Source organism: Zingiber officinale, chromosome 6B, assembly GCF_018446385.1.
Source record: "Zingiber officinale cultivar Zhangliang chromosome 6B, Zo_v1.1, whole genome shotgun sequence".
Classification (NCBI taxonomy): Eukaryota; Viridiplantae; Streptophyta; class Magnoliopsida; order Zingiberales; family Zingiberaceae; genus Zingiber; species Zingiber officinale.
The window spans coordinates 100,992,005-101,018,123 of NC_055996.1; the positions used below are offsets into that span (position 1 = coordinate 100,992,005).

Below are 26,119 nucleotides of genomic sequence, written 5' to 3' on the forward strand. Positions count from 1 at the left end.
TAAAGGTTATTCTCAAGAGTATGACATAGATTATAAGGAAACATTTGCTCCTATTGCAAAAATGATGATTGTTCGTACACTGATTATTGTTGCTTCTATTTGTCGATGGAGAATATATATCTTAGATAGATGTTAAGAATACATTTCTAAATAATGATCTTCATAAAGAAGTTTAAATGGCACATCCTCTTAGTGTTTCACACTAACCTAGTGAAGTTTACAAACTTCGTAAAGTATTTTATGGTCTCAAACAAGCACCTCGTACTTGGTTTGAAAAGTTTTTTATAGTGATTATTTTGTTTGATTTTCATCCTAGTAATCATGATTCAACATTATTTGTCAGATGTATAAGTGCAAGTCGTATTCTTTTATCCTTATATGTTGATGATATAATTATTACTTATGATGATTCTGATGGAAATTTTTTTTTTTGAAGTTTAAGTTAGCTCGTTGTTTTGTTATGAAAGACTTGGGTATACTACGTTACTTTCTGGTCATTGAAGTGAGATATTCCCCAAAATGCTATCTTTTATCACAGTCAAAATATAAATCTAATCTATTTGAGTGTGCATGTCTTATTGATAATAAAATCGTAGATACTTCTATTGAGACTAATACTAGATGTTCTCTATCTAATGGTTTACCTTTACCGAATCCTAGTTTATACCGAACTATTGTTGGGAGCTTGGTTTATCTCACCGTGACTCATCTAGATATTGCACATGTTGTTCATTTGGTTAGTCAGTTTGCCACTGCACCTACAGTTCATTGGGCTGTTATTCTTCGTATTTTCATATATCTTTTGGACACTTAATTTCAAAGCCTTTTATTTTCTTCTACTTTATCTTAGAAGATACATGCATACTTTGATGTTGATTGGGTTGGTGATCCTATAGATCGTAAATCTACCACTGACTTCTACGTTTTTCTTAGTGATCCCCTCAATTTTTAGAAGAGTAAGAAACAAGATGTTATTTCTAAATCTTTCACAGAAATTGAGTACCGTATCATGACTTTAACTACTTGTGAGATAGTTTGGTTGCATTGGTAGCTTGTAGATATGAGTATCTTTCTTCACCAACATACTCCGTTATATTATGATAATCAAAATGCTATTCAAATTACGTGTAATTTAATTTTTCATAAACGAATGAAATATATTGAAATTGATTATTATATTATTCGTCAACATCTTTAGCTTAGCACAAGAGAGATTCTAGCAAGGTCGACGAGGACAAAAAAAAATATTGGAATAGTCTGTTCTGCTAGATGAGAAAGAATATTAAAAAAATTAGTGTACTGATAGATTTTTTTGTTTATCTAAAAGGATATACGATCCATGTCCCTACCTCCAAAGTAAAATACAAGTATGCGCTGATCTTAAGGGTGCTCCTCTGCTATAGCTCATATGGCTGTTTTAATCGTGCAATAAACCGATTAGAACTAGCTATTAGTTAAACTTATGGCTATTTTTAATAAATTTAGTCAAACATCCCGTTAAACTAGAACTAGCTATTAGTTCTGGAATAATTAAGAAGGGGGACGTGGGCGCAGTTGAGGGTACGGATCGGATGGCTGGCGGCGGCATTGAAGCACTTGAGGGTGATCAGCTGCTCGGATAGGGACTTCACGCTGCTGCCGCACGTCGGCGACGGCGGGCTCCTCTGTCCAGTAAACAGTTTGTTTGAAAAGAAAAAATTATGTGCCGTGTTTAAAAATTGCGCGGGGAGGGGAATTTAACTTATTATCATTTTATTTTTTTAAAAAAATAAAAAATATCACCTCAGCGGTTTTTTTAATCTGAAATTTTATTATTCTAATATTATTATAACAATTACAACATCCTAGAAAATGATTCCAACTTAATTAAAATCAATACAGAGCATGTTATATTAATTTTTTATTATTATAATAAAAATTATTTAAATATAATAATTTTTTTTAAAAAAATATTATAGCAATTATAGCCTATGACAATTTTAAATTGATTTTGATCAAATTAAAATGATTTTGATCAGATTAAAAGTAATTTTTAAGCATATTATAATTTTTATGTAATAATGTTTTATATATAATAATTGAATTAAATTAAATCGATTCATTTTAATAATATAAGTACACTAGTATACTAGTATTTTAGAAACAAAATATATATTAGATATTGATACAGTATTTAAGGTGGACCCTATAGGATGAGTCAAAGTTAGGAGATCGATTGATATGAGAGTCAAAGTCAAAGGTGATTGACATCATTCGAAATAAGAGAATGATCGATCGGACCGACCGGACCTCTGGTCCAACCGTGCCTTGGTTTCTAGCCTCATGCGCGGGTAGAAGGTTAAGTCAGGGGCTCATCCGATTGGACCCTCCGATCGATCGGACCTTGAAGATAAATTCCTTAAACAATGCCAACGTGAAGCCAAATATCAATTTTCCTAATTGAGTATTCTAGCCGATCGGACATATGATCTGATCGGACCATAGGTCCGATCGGACATGCTAAACGCTTGGTTGCTTATAGATCAAATAAGGAAGTCGAATCACCCACTGCATTCATCAGTGATGTGATTAGTTGGTCAAAGTAACTTGGTGGGTCCCACAGCTTTGTGCCATAGAGGATAGAGAATATTCTGTAGATAAATCATACTTTATAAGCTTCCAACCTATAAAATCACATAGATTTGTGTGCTCATTTTAGGAAAGACGTCAGAGTCACTTTATGGTATGTCCTTTCTTAGAAGTGCTTCAAAATCCATGCATATACATAATAATTATACTATAAAAGAGATCTCCATCTATATGTGTTAGTATGCAATGCTATTTATTTTTACACGGTCATTGCTAGTCTTTTCATATTCCTCTCTCAAATCAATTACAGACTTGAGCGTTGGAGGATCAACATTGAAGACTTCTTCCTTGGCCTAGCCGCTAACGCTCTTTATGATATATAGGATAGCTTGAAGCCTTCGTTGATCGACAATAGAACGGAGTTTCCAGCTTAGTCACCTTCTCAACTTTTAGACTCGATCCAATATTATTTTATTTTATTTTAAAAAGAAACACCTTCCTAACCAAAACTATAATAAGTTTTAATTTTGCAAAAAAAAAAAATTTAATTATTAAATATTTATTTAAATATCCCTTTTTCCTTATTAATTGTAGTATAAACTAGTCTATCTTGTGTTATTAGACTCAGCTTCTTCTTAGCTTCTACTTCGACAGCTAGATTTAATATCTAATATAAAATTTTAAAAAATATCTCAAATTAATTTAAAATATTTTTCCAGCTTTTTTGTTGTTTTGGATATAAATATGATAAAAATCAGCATTTTAAATCTTTATATAAAACCTTAAATAATTTATGATTATATGAATTTTTAAATTTTATATCCTTTTTGCATGTTAAATCTGAATGTTCGAATCACTTAATTGCGTCGGGTCGGATTTTATTATAAAATCCGACTCGACCCGTGCCAACAGCTGGACTTGTTGTGACCTTCTATTCTTCTTGTCAATTAGGGGCAATTCTAGGGATTGATTTGATCGGTCGACAGCGGAGGAAACCCAGATCGAGGCTTCGAGGACTCCTGCTTGTTCTCGACTCCGCCGACCTCCGAATCCATGGCCTCCCGGCGGCGTATGCTTCTCAAAGTTATCATCCTCGGGGACAGCGGGTAGATTTCCATCTCATTCACGAGCAAAAAAAAAGTACCCTTTTAGGGATTTGATATATTTTGAAGGTTTCCTTATGTGTAATTGTCTTCTTTGTTAGGGTTGGGAAGACATCTCTGATGAACCAGTACGCTCGAAGCGCTTTACGACTTTTTTTAATCTTACTTTTGCGAAAAAACAGTTCGTTCTTTGGTGGATTTTCCATCTATAATGCGCAATTTTGGATTGTATTGTATTTGGTAGATATGTGAATAAAAAGTTCAGTAACCAGTACAAAGCGACCATTGGAGCAGATTTTTTGACCAAGGAAGTCCAGATCGATGACAGATTGTTCACCTTACAGGTTAAAAAACTTTACACTGCGGCTTCCTGTTATCCTCCTTTCTACATCTTTTTTGTGATTATTTTCCCATTGGTTTATATAGACTGTATGAGAGTGAAAGTCCATTATTTAATTCCTTAAAGGGTTTGTAATTGAGGAGTTGTGGGTGTTAACAGGTTGTTGATCTAATTATAATCTTGGTCTAAGCTATTTGGCTATTCTTTGAACTTTTGCATGCATGATATTATCTCGTTTAGTGTTTTTAATGACCAAATATGAACATGGGGTTTCCTGATTGTCCTTTTGCTCATTCTTAACTTCAAGTTATGGGAACTGAGGCACATCATGCTGGTATTCGCCATTTTAACATCGTTCACAATGCCATAAATTGCAGCACCTTTGAGTTGTCTGGCTGTGGTACTTGGTTTATGAAATTAGGAAGCTTATTATGGAGGTTACTGATCAACTTAACTATGTAATCAGATACCCTGACCAACTATGTTGTTTGATTTCTATGCAACAGTCTCTCGTCCAACTTTTCAGTTGCATGGACGAATTGTATACAATCAACTATTTCCTAATTTGCTATATTTGTAAAAGGATATTTGTTTTTTGATAGATTTTTGGGCAAATAAGATAGGCCCTATTAATAACATTCCATTGATCAATGCAATGTTACAGAAAATTAAAAGCTTCAGAAACATGCCTAGCATGCCACTTACCTTGGTTATATAATAAATTAAATCAAATCTGGCTGAAATGTGTTTGCCACCTTGTAGCAACGTTTTTTTTTTTTTGAAAAATAAAAATCCCACATAAACCTATTGCAGCTTCTGACTTATCCTAAAATATAATTTCAGGATTTACAGAGGTGATAGCCACTTATCTAGCTATAGCTATCATATAGTGTTACAGTCTCACAAGCTGACTAGTTTGGATAACCTTCATTAGTTTGTAGGTCTTCGTATCATTTTCCAGGAAAATGTTCTTGTTCGTGGTGTAATCTTTATGGTTCAAGAGAACATTTTGCATTCTAAGAACAATCTGGTGGAAGTACACTAGTAATATTATAATTTGATTAAGTTGCCATCATTTTTCTAGAAACAGAAAGGGATAGCAGGCCAAAATCTGAGTTCTTGTCTTCTCTTCTTTTTTACATTTTGGTTTCTGTCACGGGTGTAATCTGTTTTCAGCACAATTAGAACCCTTTCATCCAAATGTACTTTAGGTTCTGCTAAATTTGAACTTGTGAAGAACTTTTTCTTAAATTTTTTATTATTTACCTTTAATAATTCCTGTAAGCTCACTACCTATTATTTTCTTTAGATATGGGATACAGCAGGACAGGAAAGGTTTCAGAGCCTTGGTGTGGCTTTCTACCGTGGAGCTGATTGTTGTGTCCTCGTCTATGATGTTAATGTTACGAAATCATTTGAAAACTTGAACAATTGGCGCGAGGAATTTCTGATTCAGGTAGATGATGTTTGACCCTCTTCACTGATTCACATTAAGATAAAAGAAGAAATTACGTCTATGTGGTTACTGCATTTTTCAGGCTAGTCCATCAGATCCTGAGAACTTCCCTTTCATAGTGTTGGGTAACAAGATTGATATCGATGGTGGCAACAGCCGAGTAGTGAGTTTTCCTGTTATTTGAGAAAATCAAATTTGAGTACAGTAGGCGTATCTCACTTCCGTTTAGGATGGGTAGCTCACACAAACAAACACAATTGATAGACACATGAAACCCTTTCAACTGAAATGCTCAATGATAAACAGGATTTCATAGATACCTCTAAGCGGTAAGATAGGTTTGACATGCTTCTTTCGATATCTTTACTTTCAGGTCTCAGAGAAGAAAGCCAAAGCCTGGTGTGCATCAAAGGGCAACATTCCCTATTTTGAGACATCAGCTAAAGAAGGATTCAATGTGGAAACGGCTTTTCAGTGTATCGCCAGGAATGCCCTAAAGAATGAACCAGAGGAAGATATGTAAGTATCACATATCCTATCAACCATTTCCTTCCCTTTCATAATGCCATTAACATTATTCACCCAACAAATTGTATTGAAACCTACGAGTTTCTATTTGTACTTGTGATGCATATTACTCCTCTATTTGTTCCTTCTAATTTAATTCCCTGAACACCATTGTTCTCTAAATAGATATCTTCCTGATACGATTGATGTGGCGGGACGTGCAACGCAGCAGAGGTCATCTGGTTGTGAGTGCTAGATATAATTCATGTCTTCTCCAACTGAGTTTGTAATCTTCAGCTATTGATGTCTCATATCTTGTTTGCAACTTGGCCTGTATTTTTTATCATTCCATGGTGATTTGTACTAATTCTTGGTGGGATCTTTCTCGTTCAATTGGATCCTCAAAGAGTAATGGAGTTATAATTCTTAGTATAGTTCTTTGGTTCCTTTGAATCCCAACCCTCTTGATGTTCTATAAAGAAAAAGAAATCTAAGCAAAGAAGGTTCTCTTGGATGAGGAACCATTCCCCATTCCTAAACAATGAGCAAGAAGAAACACTAATTTTGAACCCAATCAAATATTCGTCCGCTTCACATGCAGATCATGTGCCTAGATATGTATGATTAAGATAATCATAATATCTTAGAAAAAAAAACTGGCTAGCGTTGTCTTTAAGAAATTATTGGAGGCACATCTACGATGTCATACATCCCTTGTAAGTCAAAAATGAAAATAAATGATCTGGAATAATAGTATAATTGATAGATCTTTCGAATTAGATATTCAAGGGTTGAATTTTAGCTTTGATATGTTATAGAAATTTTGGGACGACAATCTTAAGAAAATTGGTCATTTGGATGGGTTTATGTGAGCATTTCTCGATTTATTTTGATGATCAATGGAAATTTTTATAAAGTTGGGTAGATCATCCCTATGATTACATGGTTCAAAGAGTTAGATATCTAGGTTATACAAAAAAAAAGAAAAAAAAAAAAAGTGAGAAGTGGCGGGCTACTCTAGGAGATTTTTTCTCCAATGAAAAGTGGACCTAAGAACAATAATAGTCTAGATGAATCTCCATGAGTGTAGGTGGGGTTAGGTTAGTCATCCCTATGATTAGTCAGTTTGAAGAATTAGATACTTGATGTCAATTAAAATAAATGAAAATAAGTGGTAACCACGGGGTAGAATTACTGAATCATGCAAGGATCCAATCCCAGCAAAGTTGTGTGACCATATCCTCCCTTGTGGGGATTATCTATAGTTTCCTTATTTACTCCATTATAATAGTATGTGATAGTTGTGGGAGGGTCACTGGGTTAATGGATTTCATTTTTTTTTTTTGAAAAATAAAAATAAGTGTGAGGCATCTAAGGATCGAGTTCCAATTTCGACGAATTAATGGATGAATGGATGGTTATCAGTGCTTCTCGATTTAGTTAGCGTAAGTTGGATACTTAGTGTCAACTAAAAAAATATTAAAAATAAGTGTGATAAAAGCTACCGCACTTCTGAATTTACTTGATTGGTGGAATGTGGGCCTAGATTATCTATCCCAGAATTAGTCGAGTTATAAGATCTAGATACATAGTGTATATAAAAAATAAAAATAAGTGGCTCTCAGGTTACGATGTAACTATAAAGCACTTCCATAGTTAACCAAGTATTCACAAGTCAATTTTTAATTATGGCGCATTGTGGAATTAATTTCCTTCAATGGAAAGACACCATTAGAATGTTGATTACGAAGCGACAAGCCATTCGTACTTCCGGATTTACCTTAGTAATAGGAAGAAAATTTCTATGGAGTCAAGCGGTCACCTCGAGGATTAGTCGGCTCGAAGAGCTAAATACTTTGATGATATAAAATTTTTTATCATAAGTGTTTGGGGCATGATGCAATGATAAGAGGTAGAAGGAGCTCTCATGTAATGATAAATCTCTTTTATGACATATCATATGCTCATGGTGTTAGACTGTCTATTAAAATTTATTTGTACTTCTTATATTTATCTTAGTAACTAATGAAAATATTTTACGAGAGTAAATCACTTATCTTCAGAATTAATCAACCTAAGTAATTGGATTCCTTGATTAAAAAAAATGTAAAAAAAAAATTATTTGACTCAGAAATTTCATGGGATAAGTCAACGTTCGAATGAATAATTTGAGAATGCAATTGACGTAAATGTATGTTCAAGTAAACTCAAATAAAAAACTAATAATTAATCAGGTACATCTGAGAGCAAAATGAGAGTTTTTTTTTTAAAAAAAAAAGTTGCAAATTACTCACAATTATAGTCTAAATGTATACCATCGGTAACTTATAGTAAATTGCTTTCGTAGAATCCACATGAGATGAGAGGATGGAAGAGTTTCAATTTCAAGAACTCATTTTATTTTATTTACCCTGATAGATATTTGACAAAAAGAGAATTGTAGATGAATTATTTTCAAAATTTAATCCATCAAAAATACAATGGACAAATCACAATTATATGATAAGAAAAGCATGAAATTTCACATTTACCCTCTCTCATCTCCTTTGAGTTTATCACTAAGAAACCATAGTCAATAGTCGGGTGATGTGGCTAGCGACGATGTAGAGAGGTTTTGTGAGATCGACAACGATGCTAAAGGTTTTTGCGAGGTCAATAGTGTACGACCAAGTTAAAAGCTATTGTGAGATTGGCAATCATGCTTGGCAATATCATGGTGAAATGGATTGGGAGCTTTTAGGTGGTAAATCTATCTTCCTATGAGATAATTGTGAAGGGAAAATGAATGAAAAGGAAGGAAATCTTATTGTGAATAAGATATGAATTTTACATTGAGAGTTTCATGATATTATAATTGGTTTATAATTGTTACAAATATTTAAACAATAAATGTATGAAGAGAATTTTTTTCTCGCGTGCACTTATACAGGTGGTTTAAATTTAAGGTCCAGATTATACTGAACTAAAAGTAACTTTGTGTAATCATGACTTGTACGCATTGAATGTCAGATCGATCGGGATAAAGTTTACCCAAATACATGAATCAATATTTGAATCAGTTTGCTTGCTACTCATGTTGAATTTTGTATTAAATTCAAAGCATTTGTTGGTAGTGTTTTTAGTCCCACATTGCTAAGTGGAGAAGCTTGGAAGGGTTTATATAGGAAGCCCTTCCATCCTTGCTTAGCAATGATAAGGGGACCTACACGCATGTGCGGGCCAAGCCCAAATCGAGTGGATTTGGGGGGTTCGAGCCGGAAATCCATAAACCGGGCGTCACGTACTCGATTAACGCGCGCAGGGGGGGTGCAAATCCCCAGCCCGTGGGCTTTGCGCTCACGGGCGGCCCGGTTTGTTTTTCGGTTGGTTCGAACCAAACCAGAGTTTGGTTTTCGCGGACGCGTTTCCTCGCTAGCGAAGCAGTGCTTCGTACCTCCTCAGAGTGAATAAAAGGGGACAAGCAGTGCCTCTATTCTTCACTCAATCTTCCTTCTTCTCCCTTCTCTGTGCGATACATTCTGCACAGCACCTCCTCTGTTTTTCTTTTCGAGTTCGAGTCTTTCTGCGCCTTTGTTGTGTCCTGAGGCTTGGTCTTTCGGCGATCTGAGGTTGGGTCCGAGTGTCGCGTCCGTTTTGGAGTGCACCTACGGACAAGACGAGCGGTTGTCGGATCTTGGGGGAATTTTGCCGGAGAGCCTTTGCACCGTGAGGTGGCAATAAATTCTCTAAGGACAGTCGGCGTGCAGACGCTTCAACCGGATAACTATATTCTAAACCCGACTACTTTATTTATCTGTCTATTGCATGCTATTTTTGTGTCAATATAATACTGCTGTTTATATTGCTTTAAATATATTACCAACATTCTTAGAGAATTTATTTGCCTGCATCTATAGACATGATGAATGAGAGGGTAATAGGATCTGATGAGGCTAGTGCTAGACCCGAGAAATTTTACGGGCAAAACTTCAGATGTTGGCAACAACGGATGAAATTTTGGCTTACTACGCTAGGGCTATTCTCCGTTATAGAAACAGACTCTCCTTCACCTAATGAAGAGGAACCTGCCCGTAGTGCTACCTTAGAGAGGTTTAAGCAAAGAGATTATCTCTGCCATGGGAGAATCCTATCTGCTCTCTCAGACGCACTATTTGATGTGTACTGTTCAACCGCTTTAGCTAAAGAGCTGTGGAAATCTTTGGATAAAAAATACAACTCTGAAGATTCTGGTTTAGAAAAGTACACTGTGACAAAATTCCTAAACTTCAAAATGGTTGAAGACAAATCTGTGATAGAGCAGACACATGAATTCCAAGTCCAAATTCATGGTCTTGCTGAAGGAGATATGCCATTACCTGAAAATTTTCAGGTCTTGTCAATCATTGAAAAATTGCCTCTGAGTTGGGAAGATTTTGGCATGACTCTTAAACATCGGAGAGGTAAAATCTCTCTCGAAGATTTGATGATTGCCTTAAATATCGAAGAAGAACATCGGAAGCAACATAAAAATGATGATACAAGAATGCCTATGGATTTTATTCCAAAGGCGAATGTAGTAGTCTCATCTGACAAGAAGAAATTCAAAAATCAGAAAATGAAAAATAAGATGAAACCTAAACCAAAGGTTCAAAAGAAAACTGGAACCAAACCTAAGCCTTGCTGGGCATGTGGACAGGTTGGACATTATGTCAAATTCTGCCCTAAGCGAAAGGACAAGGAGAAAAACCAAAACAATACGTGCAACACCAAGGCACAAGTAAATGTCGTGACTGCTAGTGACGACACCAGCGATAGGTTTGTTACCTTCAAACCCGAACTAAACTTGATCTATCAACCCAATGAATGGTTAGTTGATACAGGTGCTAATGTACACTGTTGTGCTAATCGCTCTGCCTTCCTTACTTATCAGGTAATTGAAGGCACTTCCGTGACCATGGGGAACCATTCTGCGGCCAGGGTGTTTGGGATAGGACAAGTTGACCTGAGGTTCACCTCTGGAAAAGTCCTGTCACTGCATGAGGTGCATCATGTTCCAGCGGTCCGTCGGAATTTGATTAGCGGATCAAAGTTAGTCCGTGCTGGTTATGAGTTGAACTTTAAATGTAATAAAGTTGTAATATTACATTTAGGAACCTTTATTGGAAAAGGTTACCTTAATGAAGGTTTATTTAAACTCAATGTAGAAAATGTTACTTTAAATAAAACTTCTGATATTGGTTGTTCATATAACATTGAGTTTTATGATTTGTGGCATGACAGATTAGGACATGTCAATTTTAATACCGTAAAAAGGATGATGAATCTTGACATGATCCCTAAGCATGCTATAAATGATAAGAAAAAATGTGAAATTTGTGTGCAATATAAACAACCTCGTAAACCCTTCAAATCAGTTGATAAAAATTCTGATATTTTAGAATTGATTCATACTAACTGTTGTGAGTTTAACGGTGTAATAACGAGAGACCATAAAAGGTATTTCATTACCTTCATTGATGACCACTCTCGTTATTGTTATGTTTATTTGCTAAAAACCAAGGATGAAGCTTTAGATAAATTTATGGTTTTTAAATCTGAAGCTGAGAATCAAACCGATAAAACAATTAAGAGGTTAAGGTCTGATAGGGGTGGAGAATTTACCTCGAACCTGTTTCAAAAATTTTGTCAAGATACAGGTATAATCCATGAGGTAACTGCTCCATATAGTCCTCAATCCAACGGTATAGCAGAACGAAAAAATCGAACCCTTGAAGATATGATTAATTCCATGTTAGGCAGTTCTGGGTTACCCAACTTTATGTGGGGGGAGGCTCTATACACTGCATGCTATATGCTAAATAGAGTCCCAATGAAGTCAAGGGATAAAACCCCATATGAGCTTTGGAAAGGCCGAATGACAAGTTTGAAATACCTTAAAGTGTGGGGGTGCCTTGCAAAGGTACTAGTACCTGAACACAGAAGGAAAAAACTTAGTCCAAAGACCGTAGATGGTATCTTCTTGGGTTATGCTCAAAATAGTATTGTATATAGGTTCCTGATTATTAAATCAGAAATTCCTGGAATAGATGCAAATACTATTGTAGAACTTCGCGATGCTACATTTTTTGAAGATATATTTCCTATGAAGACGAGAACACCTCAATCTAGTATTCTTACTAGAAATGAGCCTTCTTCTGTAGAGATCCCATTATCCGTAGTGGGTACACCTTCCTCAAGTCACTCTAGACTAGATGAATCTAGTGAGTATACAGAACCAAGAAGGAGCAAGAGACAACGTGTGTCTACGGATTTAGGCCAGAACTTTATCACCTATAATATAGAAGGTGACCCTGTGACATATAGAGATGCTATGGCTTCTCCTGAAGCTAAGCACTGGAAAGAGGTCATTAAAAGTGAAATGGACTCTATTATCTCTAATGCCACTTGGGAGTTAGTAGATTTACCTCCTGGGTGTAACACTATAGGATGTAAATGGGTGTTTAAAAGAAAACTAAAACCTGATGGGTCAGTAGATAAATTCAAAGCCCGCCTAGTTGCTAAGGGATTCAAACAGAAAGAAGGGATTGACTATTTTGACACTTATTCTCCTGTTACAAGAATTACTAAAATCCGAGTATTAATAACATTGGCGTCCATATATCATCTTGAGATCCATCAAATGGATGTCAAAACGGCATTCCTTAATGGAGATCTTGAAGAAGAGATATATATGGATCAATCTGAGGGATATGTAGTTTCTGGAAATGAGAACAAAGTTTGTAGGTTAGTCAAATCTCTTTATGGTTTGAAGCAAGCCCCAAAGCAGTGGCACGAAAAATTTGATAGAGCTATACTATCATTTGGCTTTGAAGTGAATGACTCTGATAAATGTGTGTATGCTAAAATGAAAGGTGATAATTGTATTATTCTATGCTTATATGTAGATGATATTCTACTGTTTGGAACTAACATATCTATTATAAATGAGACTAAGACCCTCTTAAGTGGTAAGTTTGATATGAAGGATATGGGTTGTGCTGATATGATTTTAGGGCTGAAGTTGACTTGATCAACTGATGGAATAGCAATTTCTCAGTCACTCTATGTTGAGAGAGTATTAGAGAAATATGGCTATAGCCAAGTTAAATATGTTGTCACACCATATGACCCTTCAAAAACTCTCCACAAGAATAATAGTGGTGTGGCAGTGTCTCAATTAAGATACTCACAAATAATAGGTAGTCTAATGTATTTAGCTAATTGTTCTAGACCTGATATTTCTTTTGCTATATCGAAATTGAGCAGGTTTACCAGCTGTCCGGACAGAACGCATTGGGATGCATTAGACAGAATACTCAGATATCTAAAAGACACTATATCCTTGGGCTTGTGGTACGGGAGATTACCTGCAGTCCTGGAGGGATATAGTGATGCTAGTTGGATAGCTGACACTGCTGAGTGTAAAGGCGTTACTGGTTATGTCTTTACACTTGGAGGCGGTGCAGTTGCTTGGAGGTATGTTAAACAGACGATTATAACCCGGTCTACATCTGAGGCAGAATTGTGCGTTTTGGATACCACAATAACTGAAGCTGATTGACTTAAGGGTCTTCTTTCTGAAATTCCCTTGATGATGAAGCCAATACCTTCTATTTCAGTACACTGTGATAATCAAACAACAATAACTCAGATTAGAAGCTCCAAGTATAACCAGAAACAGAAGAGACATGTACGAATAAGATTAAAGTCTATTCGTGAGCTAGTGTCTCTTGGAGTGATGTCATTGGACTTTGTAAGTTCAAAAGACAATATTGCTGACCCACTCACTAAAGGACTTGATTCTCAGAAAATCAAGAGATCCAGTAAGGGAATGAGACTGAGGCCTGTCCTGGTTTCATCTATAGCAGCAACCCAACCTATCTGATTGGAGATCCCAAAAAGTAGGTTCAATGTGGTACAAACAAGCTATAAGGGTGAAACGTAAGCATCAAATTGATTGAGATGTAATCTCATAGTCTCTTCCCTGGATAGATGCTTGACTGCTAGTAAGGATGAGCTTAGGAGCTCTTAATGAGTTCAAGGTCTTAATGACAGGATGCTTGCAGTACATCCTTGGAGAACTCACCTATGTAAGTGTAACTGTGTGGCCGCAGTGTGGGGGGTCTAGGCAACTCCCCTTAGCACTTATGAAACAAGATTCGGTGGCATGGTCGTAATGCACCAACCCAGAAGGATTCAACCGTCGCCCGTGATGAGTTGTTACCAATTGACTTCACATATAAAAAAGAAGGTTTAAGTTCAAGACCTAGTTCACTTCAAACCTATGTGAATAAGATTGGTGTACTCAGGTGAAAATTCAAACCGGAAGGTATTTTCACTAAAAGCTCATTGCAACCTAGCCTCATGACATATTTTATCTTTTAAACCGAAATGATTTGAATTTGTGGGGGATTGTTGAATTTTGTATTAAATTCAAAGCATTTGTTGGTAGTGTTTTTAGTCCCACATTGCTAAGTGGAGAAGCTTGGAAGGGCTTATATAGGAAGCCCTTCCATCCTTGCTTAGCAATGATAAGGGGACCTGCACGCATGCGCGGGCCAAGCCCAAATCGAGTGGATTTGGGGGGTTCGAGCCGGAAATCCATAAACCGGGCGTCACGTACGCGATTAACGCGCGCAGGGGGGGGGGTGCAAATCCCCAGCCCGTGGGCCTTGCGCTCACGGGCGGCCCGATCTGTTTTTGCTAGTTTGGTTCAGTCTGAACCAAACCAGTTTGGTTTCTGGTTCGGTTGGTTCGAACCAAACCAGAGTTTGGTTTTTGTTCCGCGTAAGGAACGGACGCAACACCGCGCGAGAGGAGACACGGACGCGACACCGCGCGTGAGGAGACGCGGACGCGTTTCCTCGCTAGCGAAGCAGTGCTTCGTACCTCCTCAGAGTGAATAAAAGGGGACAAGCAGTGCCTCTATTCTTCACCCAATCTTCCTTCTTCTCCCTTCTCTGTGTGATACATTCTGCACAGCACCTCCTCTGTTTTTCTTTTCGAGTTCGAGTCGTTCTGCGCCTTTGTTGTGTCCTGAGGCTTGGTCTTTCGGCGATCTGAGGTTGAGTCCGAGTGTCGCATCCGTTTTGGAGTGCACCTACGGACAAGACGAGCGGTTGTCGGATCTTGGGGGAGTTTTGCCGGGGAGCCTTTGCACCATGAGGCGACAATAAATTCTCTAAGGACGGTCGGCGTGCCGACGCTTTAACCGGATAACTATATTCTAAACCCGACTACTTTATTTATCTATCTATTGCATACTATTTTTGTGTCAATATAATATTGTTGTTTATATTGCTTTAAATATATTACCAACAACTCATGCATAAATTGATACATTAATCTATGATTAATAGAGATATCGTAACTATCTGAGTGAAACGGCCTAGTTCAACCCATTGATAGTCAATGCAGCTAGTGTTTAAACCCGGACGAGTAAAGGCATCTACCTTTGTTCCCTCTCGTTTATTCCTTTTTATCGTGCATCTCGCTCTACAATATTTGCCGAACGAATTTATTTTAAGGACACTACGTCAAGCGTAGACCTCTGCGTCTCCTTTTCCCGACTAAACGACCCATTCAGATTCCGATTCGGCAGTCGGATGACTTAAAGTCTCAACACAGCCAATTGAATTTTAATACAGTAATTTCAAGTTCTAATTTAGATAGCAATCTCCGAAAAATTATGGAATAAGTTCCAACACTTCCTTCCAAAGATGGCCTATGAAAAGCAGGCATTAAACTCTATTGATATTTTCCTAACGAGAGGTGTTTGGTTTGTTCTTGATTTGCGCCTAGCCCAAAATCGTGTTCGTGCTAAATTGAAAAGGGCCCGTGATTCGACTCGGACATGCGCACATGGTCGTGTCAAGTCAAACACAATCCAGTCGAAGTTTGACTATTTTATGCACGATTCAAATCTTGCCTGATCAGTCTATGAGCAATGCGACTTGACTTGACCCGACCCTATCGACACCTCTCTTTTAAGGCAACCTCAAGCTTCCTCCTTCCCCTTCGCAAGCACCAAACCACGTCGACAGATGTATCGTCCTCGCGTTCCGTCTCCCAAAAAAAGACGCCATTTCCTTCTCCATTTTCCTATTTTAGTTCCAATCCACCACCGCTCCTTCCAGCCGTCGCCTTCGATGTGCACCTCACGTTCCTTCCCTTCGCAGAATTTGGCAACACTTAAAATCCCCCCGTCTCTTTCTCCCTGTCTTCCTCGATCCGAAGCTAATCCGTCTTTCAAGCAGTTATCCAGTTCGATTCCGGCGATAAAGCTCCAAACTTTAGGTTTCCAGCTTGAGGGGTGGGATTGCAATCTTCCACCCTCCTTGGCGCCTGCAAAGATTGGATCTTTGCCGGCCTTGATCGAGTTTCGAGATCAAAATTCCCATGTTACATGTTTTGAGCCGGAAAGTTGCGAGATTTAGGGTTCGGTATTGGTTCCTGGAGATTGATTTGGGGGTTTATTAGCAATCCGGCAAAATTTCGTCCCCGAGTCAAACGACGAGTTCCGCCCCCCTTCTCGTCTCCCCGAGCTATCGGGAAGATGGCCGGGCGCAGCCTCGCTCGCTGTGGACCAAGGTCCGGGCTCTGAGCCTGCTGATGGTGCGGTTGATCAAGCGAGGGCATAGGCATGAGGAGGGCGACGAGGCGTACGACTCTACATTGAAGAGTCAAATACCGCAGGACGTGAATTCGAACAGCCCAGCCCACGATGAAGACGCGTTCTTCAACGGCCAGTGGGACGCCGGCCCTGGTCCTTCTAGCCGGGCAGTGCAGATCGATCGATCCATGGTCGTCGGACCGAGGTCACATCAGAATGATGGTGGCGGCGCCGCTGGTCCACCGCCCTCTGGTAAGCTAACGAGCTTAGATAAAACTGGATGAACAAGAATGGAAGTTAATGTATTGTCTGTTCTTTGGCCATATCTTCCTCTTCAGACATGGAACTGATGAAAGATAGATTTGCTAAGCTACTGCTTGGTGAAGATATGTCAGGTGGTGGAAATGGAGTTTCATCAGCTCTTGCTCTGTCCAATGCCATCACCAACCTTGCTGGTAATTAGATTCACTTTGCGAGGAATTGCAATTCGATATCTTCTTCGATTCTGAATAGTGATAAGTCTAACTGATGATACAAACAGCTTTAGATATTCACATGTTTATTTGATCTTTTCTAAACCATAAAAAGGGGAATTCACTAATATTTTTGGATGTTTTGATTCAAGCAGCATCTGTTTTTGCCGAGCAATCGCGATTAGAGCCAATGTCTGCTGAACGAAAAATGCGGTGGAGGAGGGAAATGAACTGGCTTTTGTCAGTTGCTGATTACATTGTAGAATTTGTTCCTTCAAAGCAGACATCAAAGGATGGAGTAACCATGGAGGTCGTAGAAGAACTGTCTTTACTAGTTTTTTTTAACCCTTTTTAAGGCTGCTTTGGCAGCATTGAGTTACATTCAAGTTTCGCGTGCAGATAATGATAACTCAACAACGCAAAGATCTTCAATTGAACATCCCTACACTATGCAAGCTCGATACGATGCTCATCGTAAGCAAATCTTTCCCAAAAAAACCCTTTATAGTTCTGGTTATTGCATCAAAAATATAGCTGATTCTGCCTGAAATCGATGGAGATGAAGTACTGGGTATTTGGCTAAACGAAGACTCCTCGTTATCATGAAAATAGCTCCAAAGCGCTCACGCGTGCCAAAAAGAGCGTTAGTGACCCAGCCAAGTAAGTGGTCCCCGACGTAGACCCCCCGATACTCAAATAAGTTATTGGTAGATGAAGATGAAGAACTCTAGTAAGAACACTGGATGTGCAAAATTATGTACCTTAGCGTTGTGTGCACGTACCCGTGTCTGTATAGTGTCTCTGTTTGTCTATGCACGAATCTCAAAGCGTTTCCAAAAAAGGTTCGACCATAAAGATGCTCCGACACCTTCTTCCATATGGATCCATAATTTTTGCGTGTGGTAGAGGGGAAGCTTCTACGGTACAACTTGCATGCAGAATATTCTTTGTCCTTCGTAACACAAGATGTCAAAAATGAATATGAGATTGTTGAGCTAAGGGGCCCATAGTATGCTTACATGACAAGCTGATCGAGCCCCTTTTGTGATCCGATCGACACTAACTCCAGCCGATCGGACTTATTAAGTGTGGTTAAGAACTTGCCCCTTGTATGGCCTATCAGTTTCAGCTAAAGAGTTTGATCAGACTAGTCGTCCATTCTGTCTGATCACTCGTTCTATCTTCAAAGGGCAAAGTAGTCCTGACTTTATAGAGTATTGACTCGTCTTTATTTCTCAAGGTTGAGGAGCTCGGCGTCCGATCATCTCATCGGTTGCGTCCGATCGACCCATTGATCCGGTCGGATAATCCTCTTGGCCAACTGATTGACTACTCTATCTTCAATGGTTAACCATTCCTTGACCTTGATCGCCCTGTCAGCCGACCTCTTGGACTTGACTCGGGGGTCTCACCTCAATCGCCGTATCAATATCAACAGGAACCTTTTTCCTAGCAATTCAAGTTCTAAAGATGGATAAGCTTTTTCAATGTCTTTGAGCGAGTGATATTTCATAAAAGCTTGAAACTTTGATTGTGCAGGCTTAACTAACTGTTCTCATATAAGCTGTTCAAACTATTGTTGTTCAGTTCATAGTCAAATCATGACGAATTCTAATTTAGCGACAGTTTTAGGTTTTAGGATAAGAGTAATAGATTGCTCTCATCGGCATGCAACTCTAAACTGTCTGTCATTGTTCTTGATCACTCAGGGCACCCTCGATGACTTTGAGGACCAGAAAATGTTCTGGTATGTTTCGAGAGACGCTGCCGAATCCGAGAAGGGAAATGCACAAAGAAAGGATGACAAATGGTGGCTTCCTACTGTGAGAGTCCCTCCGCATGGACTCTCAGAGGACTCCAGCAGATGGTTGCAGTTCCAGAAAGATTCAGCTACACAAGTGCTCAAGGTAGCCATGGCAATCAATGCTCAGGTTCTCATGGAAATGGAGGTCCCCGACGCCTACATCGAATCTCTTCCAAAGGTAACACTAAACATTGGTCTCAATTTAAGAAATATAATGAAAATCTTGAAGTGGAATGTGATTTCTATGATCGATTTAAGATAGTGTTCGATCAATTTGGCTTTGAATTATAATGCTGTCTTAGAATGGGAGGTCGAGCTTAGGAGATGCGATCTACAAAAGCATCACCACAGACGATGTGTTCGACCCCGAAGAATTCTTGGAAACCCTGGACCTGTCAACCGAGCACAAGATCGTCGATCTCAAGGACCGAATCGAGGCCTCCGTTGTGATCTGGAGGAAGAAAATGCATGACAAGGAAGCCAAGTCCTCCTGGGGTTCCACCATCAGTTTGGAGAAGAGAGAGCAGTTTGAAGAGCGAGCCGAGACAATCTTGATCCTTATCAAGCAAAGATTTCCTGGGATCCCTCAATCGGCTCTGGACATAAGCAAGATCCAATACAACAATGTAAGAAACACAATTCAAAGAATTGTCTTGACACAGCCATATATAATTCAACTATTCCTTTCTACAGGATGTTGGATTGGCGATCCTCGAGAGCTACTCGAGGATCTTGGAAAGCTTAGCTCACTTGGTTATTTCACGAATTGAGGATGTTTTTTACACGGATTCTCTCGCTAAAGGTCCAACGACCAAGAGTTCAAACGCGAGGCAATCCTTCTCCAATGTGGCACCGGCGAATAAGCCGGATAACAGAGAAGAATTGGTGACTCTATCGGATTTCATGAGCTGGCCGAGCGAGTCGGAACCTGCTGAGGACATGAGGAGGAGCACAGGGGACGTGGTGAAGAAGCCTCCAGAGGTTAAGACCAAGAAGTTCTTATACATAGATAAGGTGAGGCACCTAGGAGGCTTGAGAAGTCCTACTGCTCGTCACTAGTTGTCTGATTACTTTGATAGGAAAATGTAAGAGAGAAGACAAAGTCACAAAAAAGAAATTGTATATAAAATGGAGGTTTATGTGATTTGTTTTCAAGGTTTTCTTTTGTTGTTTCATGTAAGTAAATTGATTCACAAAATCAAAATGGCATTTTTTTATTATTATTATAATTGTTAAAAAAATGGAATTGTTTGTTTATAGTCCTTTGGCTGTATGATTTATCTCTTTTCATATAATTGAAGAATTAATTGTGTGCGACCTCTAGGATGATTGTAATATTTTTATTACCATATTTGTTTATTTTGTAACAGTTATTATAAATTTAGAATAGTTATGATTTATAAGGGTTAGAAGAAGCTATTGATTAGTATAATAAAATTGTATATTGTCACAAGTTATGATAAACTATGAATCAGCTATTGTAATAAATTTTAATAATAAATAAAATGATATTCTTTTTAAAGTTTAATAAAATATTCATAATTTATCCCTCTTTATAAAATTTGATGATAGATTATGAGAAACAATTTGAGATGAATATAATTATCTTTTATTATAATAAAAAAATAAAATTATTTTTATGAATTGACATAGTTAATAAATATATAACTATTTATTTCTAATACATCTTAGAATCAATCAATTCTTACCAATTAACACAAAGGATCCTTACAACTTATGTTAAGGTACAATGCCTTCAATAATTTACCTATCTTTTATCATGGGTAGACGATAATGAATGGTTTGGGTGAATGATATTTTTATTCCAATGAAAAATTTAAATATAAATGACGTTCCTCGTAGAGTTATCTTTTTCAAAACAACATTTATCATAAAAAAAAATGATTTCTTATATCAACGTACGAATACCTTTATAACATATAGTAGATAACTATCAGTCTATCACAACGTATTAAAGTAAATATTTTTTAATAAACTTATTTAAAATAATATATATATATAAAGTGATTGTTATATATAAAAAAATCTTTATCAGGCAAAAATACTTAAATTTAATTGAAGTCGATTTAAAATGGTAGAAAAAACTTTAAAACTATTATAATCAATTTTTTAAAACTTTAAATTCAATATTAGAGCAGCAATTTAATGGCTAAATAGCTGTTAATAATAATTTTATAGTATTTTTTTATTATTTTAAAATGACTTTAATAAAGATTAAATCGTTATATAAATTGAAAAAAATAAAAATAAAATCACATGCATTTATAAATAAAAATAAAAATTTTGAGACTATTTTATTATTATTATTATTTTTAAGAAATCTGGACATCTTTTTATTTTTATTTTTAATTTTAATTTTCATTTTTATCTCTAGAAAATCACAAAATCGGACATCAGTCCCCTATCAAATCTGCTCGTGTCAACTCGCGTAGTAGTGTGATTGATGGAGTAGGTCACCTCACCTCAGTCTCTCTCTTCTTTCTCCTCCTTCGCCGCTCCAGTACGCAGGCAAACCATCGCACAGAAAATAGATTGAACAGCAACCTCGTAATCCGCGCGTCGACGCAAAACACGGGCGCCCTCTCCCCCCTCTCTCTCTCTTCCTCTGCTTTCGCCACCACCGTCGACTCCGCCGGGGCCGACCGTACACAGGATTGGCCAAGTAGCATGCGTTTAATCAATCATTCATCCAAACAGAGAAATTTCATTTCCCCTCTAAACTTTATAGTTTTTGTGTTCACCCCTGATAATTCAGAATATTAGATTTACTCTCATTATTTGTAAAATAAAATGAATATTTCTTTTATGTGAAAGAATATTTAGATTTACTGTTTTAGGTCGCGTTGGAATTGTGTGATAAGATGTAATATTTTAAATTATAAGTGGCATGTGAAAAGTAGAAAAAGTATGAGGTGCAATATGAAATATTCTTATCGAATCACGTCGACACGTAACTAGCGGAGCAGTTGGAGTCTTTCTTTCCGCTCCTGTTCTTGTTCCTCTCCTGTTCTTGTTATGTCTTCTGCAAAGATAGTGCTCTGCTTATTGTTCTAAAAAGGGCACGAATTTTGAAAGTGAATCGGAATATCTCTATTAAAGGTGTCAATTTAAATGAATCGAATTGGATGAGATTAGATTTTTTTTTAATTCAATCCAAATCTTATCAGAATATGAGTTTAATATAAAATTCTAAAATCTAAATTCCAACCCGTCCAATTCTATCAATCCGACCCGATTAATCTAAAAATGTGATGTAAAACGATTTTTTTTACTATTTGTAATATTTCATCGTTATCATACTAAAGTTAATATTATTATAAAAAAATAGTTTAATTTTTAAAATAAAATTAGATTTAATCCTAAAAAATTTATTAAATTCTAAATTCGAGTCAACCCGAAATCGACCTAGAAACTTTTAACTTAAAAACTCTCAATCCAAATCTGACCCAAATTCAAAAATATCCAATTCGAACATGATTTTTTTTTAATCGATTCGGATTGAATTCATTTTTAGCACTCATAATCTCTATGTTCTATTAATTGTTCCAGATGTTCCTGGGTCTGTTGTGTTGGACCATTGGATGATGAATTTCATATTTTACTATCATATTTAGTAATTTTTTCGTCCTGGCAAGATCAAATTACTTTTCATATGATTAACTTTGGTTTAGTCAGGGCCGGCACCGGATGAATTTCACATTTTATAAAATTTAGTAATTTGCATATCTCAACAGTGCATAATTGATTAAAAGATGGTAAATTATTACAATGAAAATTAATTCTTAATGGAAACGGATGCATATGATAAAAGATGATTCATTTGTTATATTATCCGTCAATTTATCCTTAGACTAACAGGAAAGAAGCACAACGCAAACGGATACATGTCCTAATAAAAAAGTGCTCTAACTCCTTAATCAGCTACTGGTCAACTATAAATTTACCTCTTAAGTTATCTTCTTAGTATTTATTAATTTCCACTTTTTCCCTTCCATTTCGACCTCATCTCACTTCCGATTAAATCATTCCGCTTCTTTTGTCTTCTTTTTCTCTCTTGTTTATTTTTTCTTTCTTGTCCTTGTGGTATAACTGCGTTAATTATCAGATGACAAATTTATAGAAACCCTTGCATAATTTCTTTCTTTATGTTTTTTCGATCCTTTTGTCTGCGGAAAGTTAACTAGGGAGGAGAGAAAAAGGCGAGAGCTTTCTGCGATCTGACGGGTCTCCCAGCGCTTTTCGAGAGAAAGATATGGCGTCGGCAGCGGCAGCAGCAGCGGCTAACCGGTTGGCTGGAGGTGCAGGGGAGGAGCAGGAAGAGGAGCAGAGTGCGTTTCTTCGCGACCACCGGCGGTCGTGCTACCACGTGCCGCAGCAGAGCCGGAGGGAGAAGCTCAGATTCCCTACGCACTGCTCTCTCTCCCTCGACTCGTCCTCGTCGCGGATCGGCCGGTCGGCGCCCCACGGGCCGTTTACAGGCTACGCCGCGGTGCTCGGCCGCTCCCGGTTTCTCCAACCTGCGTTGAGGCTTCTCGAGGAGGTGTGCCAAGTGGGGCAGCAACGACGGCGAGCAGGAAGCCTCGGGGACGCGCTTTTGGGCGCAGATACGACGATGAGGAAGGAGTTCTCCCCTGTTACCTGCGGGGAGCACCGCCGGAGGAAGACACGGCTAAATTGTTTGCTCGATGAGGCGAGCCATCCATTTCCTCTAATTTTTTATCTTTTCCGATCGATCGTCATTGTGGTTTATTCCGTTCGGATGATAATCTCTAGGTTCACAGAAGATACAAACAATATTATCATCAGATGCAAGCCGTCGTCACCTCGTTCGAGGCTGTCGCAGGATTGAGCAATGCGGCTCCGTACGCCTCGATGGCTCTCGAGGCCATGACCAAGCACTTCAGTGGCCTGGGGAGCATTATCTCCGGCCAACTCCGTCCGACGACCGACGGTCTCGGAAACGAAGGCGTCAATCGAGAACCAACGGCGAGCTCCTCGCTTCTGAACAGAAGCTGTTGTTTCCATGGGCCGCCGGCGGCAGAAGCCGTCGCCACCTTCGCGCAGCCACACTTCTGGCGTCCGCAGAGAGGGCTTCCTGAGCGGGCAGTCGCCGTGCTCCGTGCCTGGCTCTTCGAACACTTCCTGCACCCGTGAGTCGACCCCCCTGTTCTCCTTCTGCGTCCAAATTATAATGCTGATCGCAATTTTTCTTCTGAAACATGTTTCAGGTATCCCACCGACGTCGACAAGCAAAATTTGGCTAAACAGACAGGATTGACAAGAAACCAGGTGAAAAAGAAACACAATCAGATTCGTCCAAAGCAGTTTCTATGCGTGCGTGATTCTAGTTCTGCTTCCTCCCTCTTGATCAGGTTTCTAACTGGTTTATCAACGCGAGAGTGCGACTATGGAAGCCGATGGTCGAGGAAGTGCACGCCCTGGAGATGCGCGAGAAGAGCAAGATGTCTGGAAATGGCGATCGCGGTCAGCCTCCACAAATCCAGACCGCGAGCTCAAGAAGTCGCACCGATCAGTACCCATCGACGCACATTCGAGAACCTCCTCCTCTTGAATCTGCTGGTCCTTGCAGGAGTGGAGTCTCACTCACGTTGGGACTCCACCGGAGTGTTGGAATTCACTTTTCCGACTCGCTTCACGGCCCAGAGGAGTGCTCATGTTGCTGCTTGTACGAGGAGATGAATAAATAGGCTTGTTAATGTAATTTGTTTGCCAAGACACTGCTTTCTTAATCTGTAAAAGCATATCGATTGCAGATAATTATCCTGTTTCGTTGTCTTCTTTAATTTTTGTTTTGCTATGTCGACTTTGGGATTAGTTTAAGGTGACCACTGTGGAAGGACAGTGACCTACAAAACTAGGGACGGTCTGAGAAAAGCCAATTGATACATAGGGAAGTGCATTCGAAATGACATGCACTGTCAAAGCTGTCTTGATTGATCTTGTTGAAGTGACTGGGAGTTGGTGCCATGTGAATGACGATACCTTTTTTTTCTTCATGTAATATTGTTTTTTTCCAAATAAATTATTTTTTAAATTTTATAAATGTTATAATTGCACAGTGTGGTACCTCTGTTGATTAAAAATGAAATATCAATTATGATTTATAATTATTATAATATAATATTAATAAATGTGAAATAATATTGATTAATATTGATGGATAGTTATGTAACGGTTATATTACAATTTATTAGTATTTATAAAAGTTGTCTCATGGGAGTTGAAGTAGTTAATATTTATACAAGTATTTATTCTAATAAATTTTATTGTCAACTTTTAATAGATGTAAAAATATATGATTAGGTGTTTAATTTCTTCGTATAAAAAATTATTGTATTAAGATAAAATATCTTTCATAATTTATCCTCTTATATTTTATCGTGGGACCTTCGATTATAATCACTTGAGATGAATGATATCAGTTTATGCTCCAATAGTATTGATAAAATTAAAGTGTTGTTCCAATATAATATTAACCAATATTCATTAGAGATGAAGTTTTCATATTGTAACATACTATAACAGCTAAAATATAATGTTAATAATATTGATCAAAATGTTTATATTATAGCCACTATAAAATTATTATAATTGTGTAACAACTATAAACTCATAACTTTTATAATAATGTCAAAATGTAAGGATAATTTTAGAAAATAAAATATATAGTGGCGGAATAAGATGTAAATATCCCGTGGTAGTTTTGATATGATCAACCAAGTAAGAGTTATGTTCTGTTGTCTTTTTGATGCCTTGTGTCTAAGTGTGTATGAGCTTAAGAACACAGGAAGTCGAGCGAAAGATGCAACTAACTAGAAGGACGGCATGAAAGAGAGTCGACGAGCTTAGAGCGTCCGAGGGAGGAGGCATTGCGAAAGAGTACGCTGGCGGAAGAGAAGGAAGCGCGCGACGTTTCAGAGGGATGAGAAGCCTGAGCGAAATGTTGCTCGAGAAGACCGGTAAATGGGTTCGGGCGAGCCCTATTCCGGATGATTGAAATCACCCAAGCTAGCGAAGTCGGAGTGGAAGACCTGGACGGAAAGTCATCGCGGAGTTGACTGGAGTTCGGATGCCCGGAGTTGACTGGAGTCCAGGCGCCCTGACTGACTTGGTCCAGCCGGGCCGCCTTAGCGAGGCGCCCCTGTGCAAAGGCGGTCTGGGCGCCCAAAGCTGTTCCAGACGCTCGGACCAGAGAT

The 26,119-nt window shown here is 38.1% G+C and overlaps 3 protein-coding genes across 3 annotated transcripts; all 3 read left to right on the plus strand.

Annotated features, from left to right (window-relative positions):
- Positions 1-3,501: 3,501 nt before the first annotated feature.
- Positions 3,502-6,408, plus strand: LOC121988506 (ras-related protein Rab7-like). The gene is made up of 7 exons (XM_042541961.1): positions 3,502-3,674; positions 3,773-3,799; positions 3,916-4,015; positions 5,321-5,467; positions 5,550-5,630; positions 5,841-5,986; positions 6,161-6,408. The coding sequence occupies exons 1-7, from the start codon at positions 3,622-3,624 to the stop codon at positions 6,228-6,230; spliced, it is 624 nt and encodes a 207-aa protein (XP_042397895.1). The 5' UTR covers positions 3,502-3,621; the 3' UTR covers positions 6,231-6,408.
- A 9,609-nt stretch (positions 6,409-16,017) lies between these two features.
- Positions 16,018-20,136, plus strand: LOC121988507 (rho guanine nucleotide exchange factor 8-like). Its single transcript, XM_042541962.1, has 7 exons — positions 16,018-16,856; positions 16,943-17,059; positions 17,233-17,387; positions 17,477-17,551; positions 18,787-19,059; positions 19,184-19,507; positions 19,575-20,136. Exons 1-7 carry the CDS (start codon positions 16,604-16,606, stop codon positions 19,938-19,940), a joined length of 1,563 nt encoding a protein of 520 aa, XP_042397896.1. The 5' UTR covers positions 16,018-16,603; the 3' UTR covers positions 19,941-20,136.
- Positions 20,137-23,022: 2,886 nt separating this feature from the next.
- On the plus strand, positions 23,023-24,680 carry LOC121988508 (BEL1-like homeodomain protein 9). Its single transcript, XM_042541963.1, has 4 exons — positions 23,023-23,592; positions 23,676-24,052; positions 24,131-24,191; positions 24,275-24,680. The coding sequence occupies exons 1-4, from the start codon at positions 23,155-23,157 to the stop codon at positions 24,608-24,610; spliced, it is 1,212 nt and encodes a 403-aa protein (XP_042397897.1). The 5' UTR covers positions 23,023-23,154; the 3' UTR covers positions 24,611-24,680.
- The last annotated feature ends 1,439 nt before the right edge of the window (positions 24,681-26,119 follow it).

What these genes read in the sequence shown, in the direction of transcription:
- LOC121988506 (XM_042541961.1), top strand. Translation starts at nt 3,622, where the DNA reads ATGGCCTCCCGGCGGCGTATGCTTCTCAAAGTTATCATCCTCGGGGAC. An exon ending in AAGACATCTCTGATGAACCA is followed by an intron (nt 3,800 to 3,915) that starts GTACGCTCGAAG and finishes TGTATTTGGTAG; the next exon opens with ATATGTGAATAAAAAGTTCA. An exon ending in AATGAACCAGAGGAAGATAT is followed by an intron (nt 5,987 to 6,160) that starts GTAAGTATCACA and finishes TTCTCTAAATAG; the next exon opens with ATATCTTCCTGATACGATTG.
- LOC121988507 (XM_042541962.1), top strand. Translation starts at nt 16,604, where the DNA reads ATGGTGCGGTTGATCAAGCGAGGGCATAGGCATGAGGAGGGCGACGAG. An exon ending in TGCCATCACCAACCTTGCTG is followed by an intron (nt 17,060 to 17,232) that starts GTAATTAGATTC and finishes TGATTCAAGCAG; the next exon opens with CATCTGTTTTTGCCGAGCAA. An exon ending in GCAAGATCCAATACAACAAT is followed by an intron (nt 19,508 to 19,574) that starts GTAAGAAACACA and finishes TCCTTTCTACAG; the next exon opens with GATGTTGGATTGGCGATCCT.
- LOC121988508 (XM_042541963.1), top strand. Translation starts at nt 23,155, where the DNA reads ATGGCGTCGGCAGCGGCAGCAGCAGCGGCTAACCGGTTGGCTGGAGGT. An exon ending in TTCGAACACTTCCTGCACCC is followed by an intron (nt 24,053 to 24,130) that starts GTGAGTCGACCC and finishes AACATGTTTCAG; the next exon opens with GTATCCCACCGACGTCGACA. An exon ending in CAGGATTGACAAGAAACCAG is followed by an intron (nt 24,192 to 24,274) that starts GTGAAAAAGAAA and finishes CCTCTTGATCAG; the next exon opens with GTTTCTAACTGGTTTATCAA.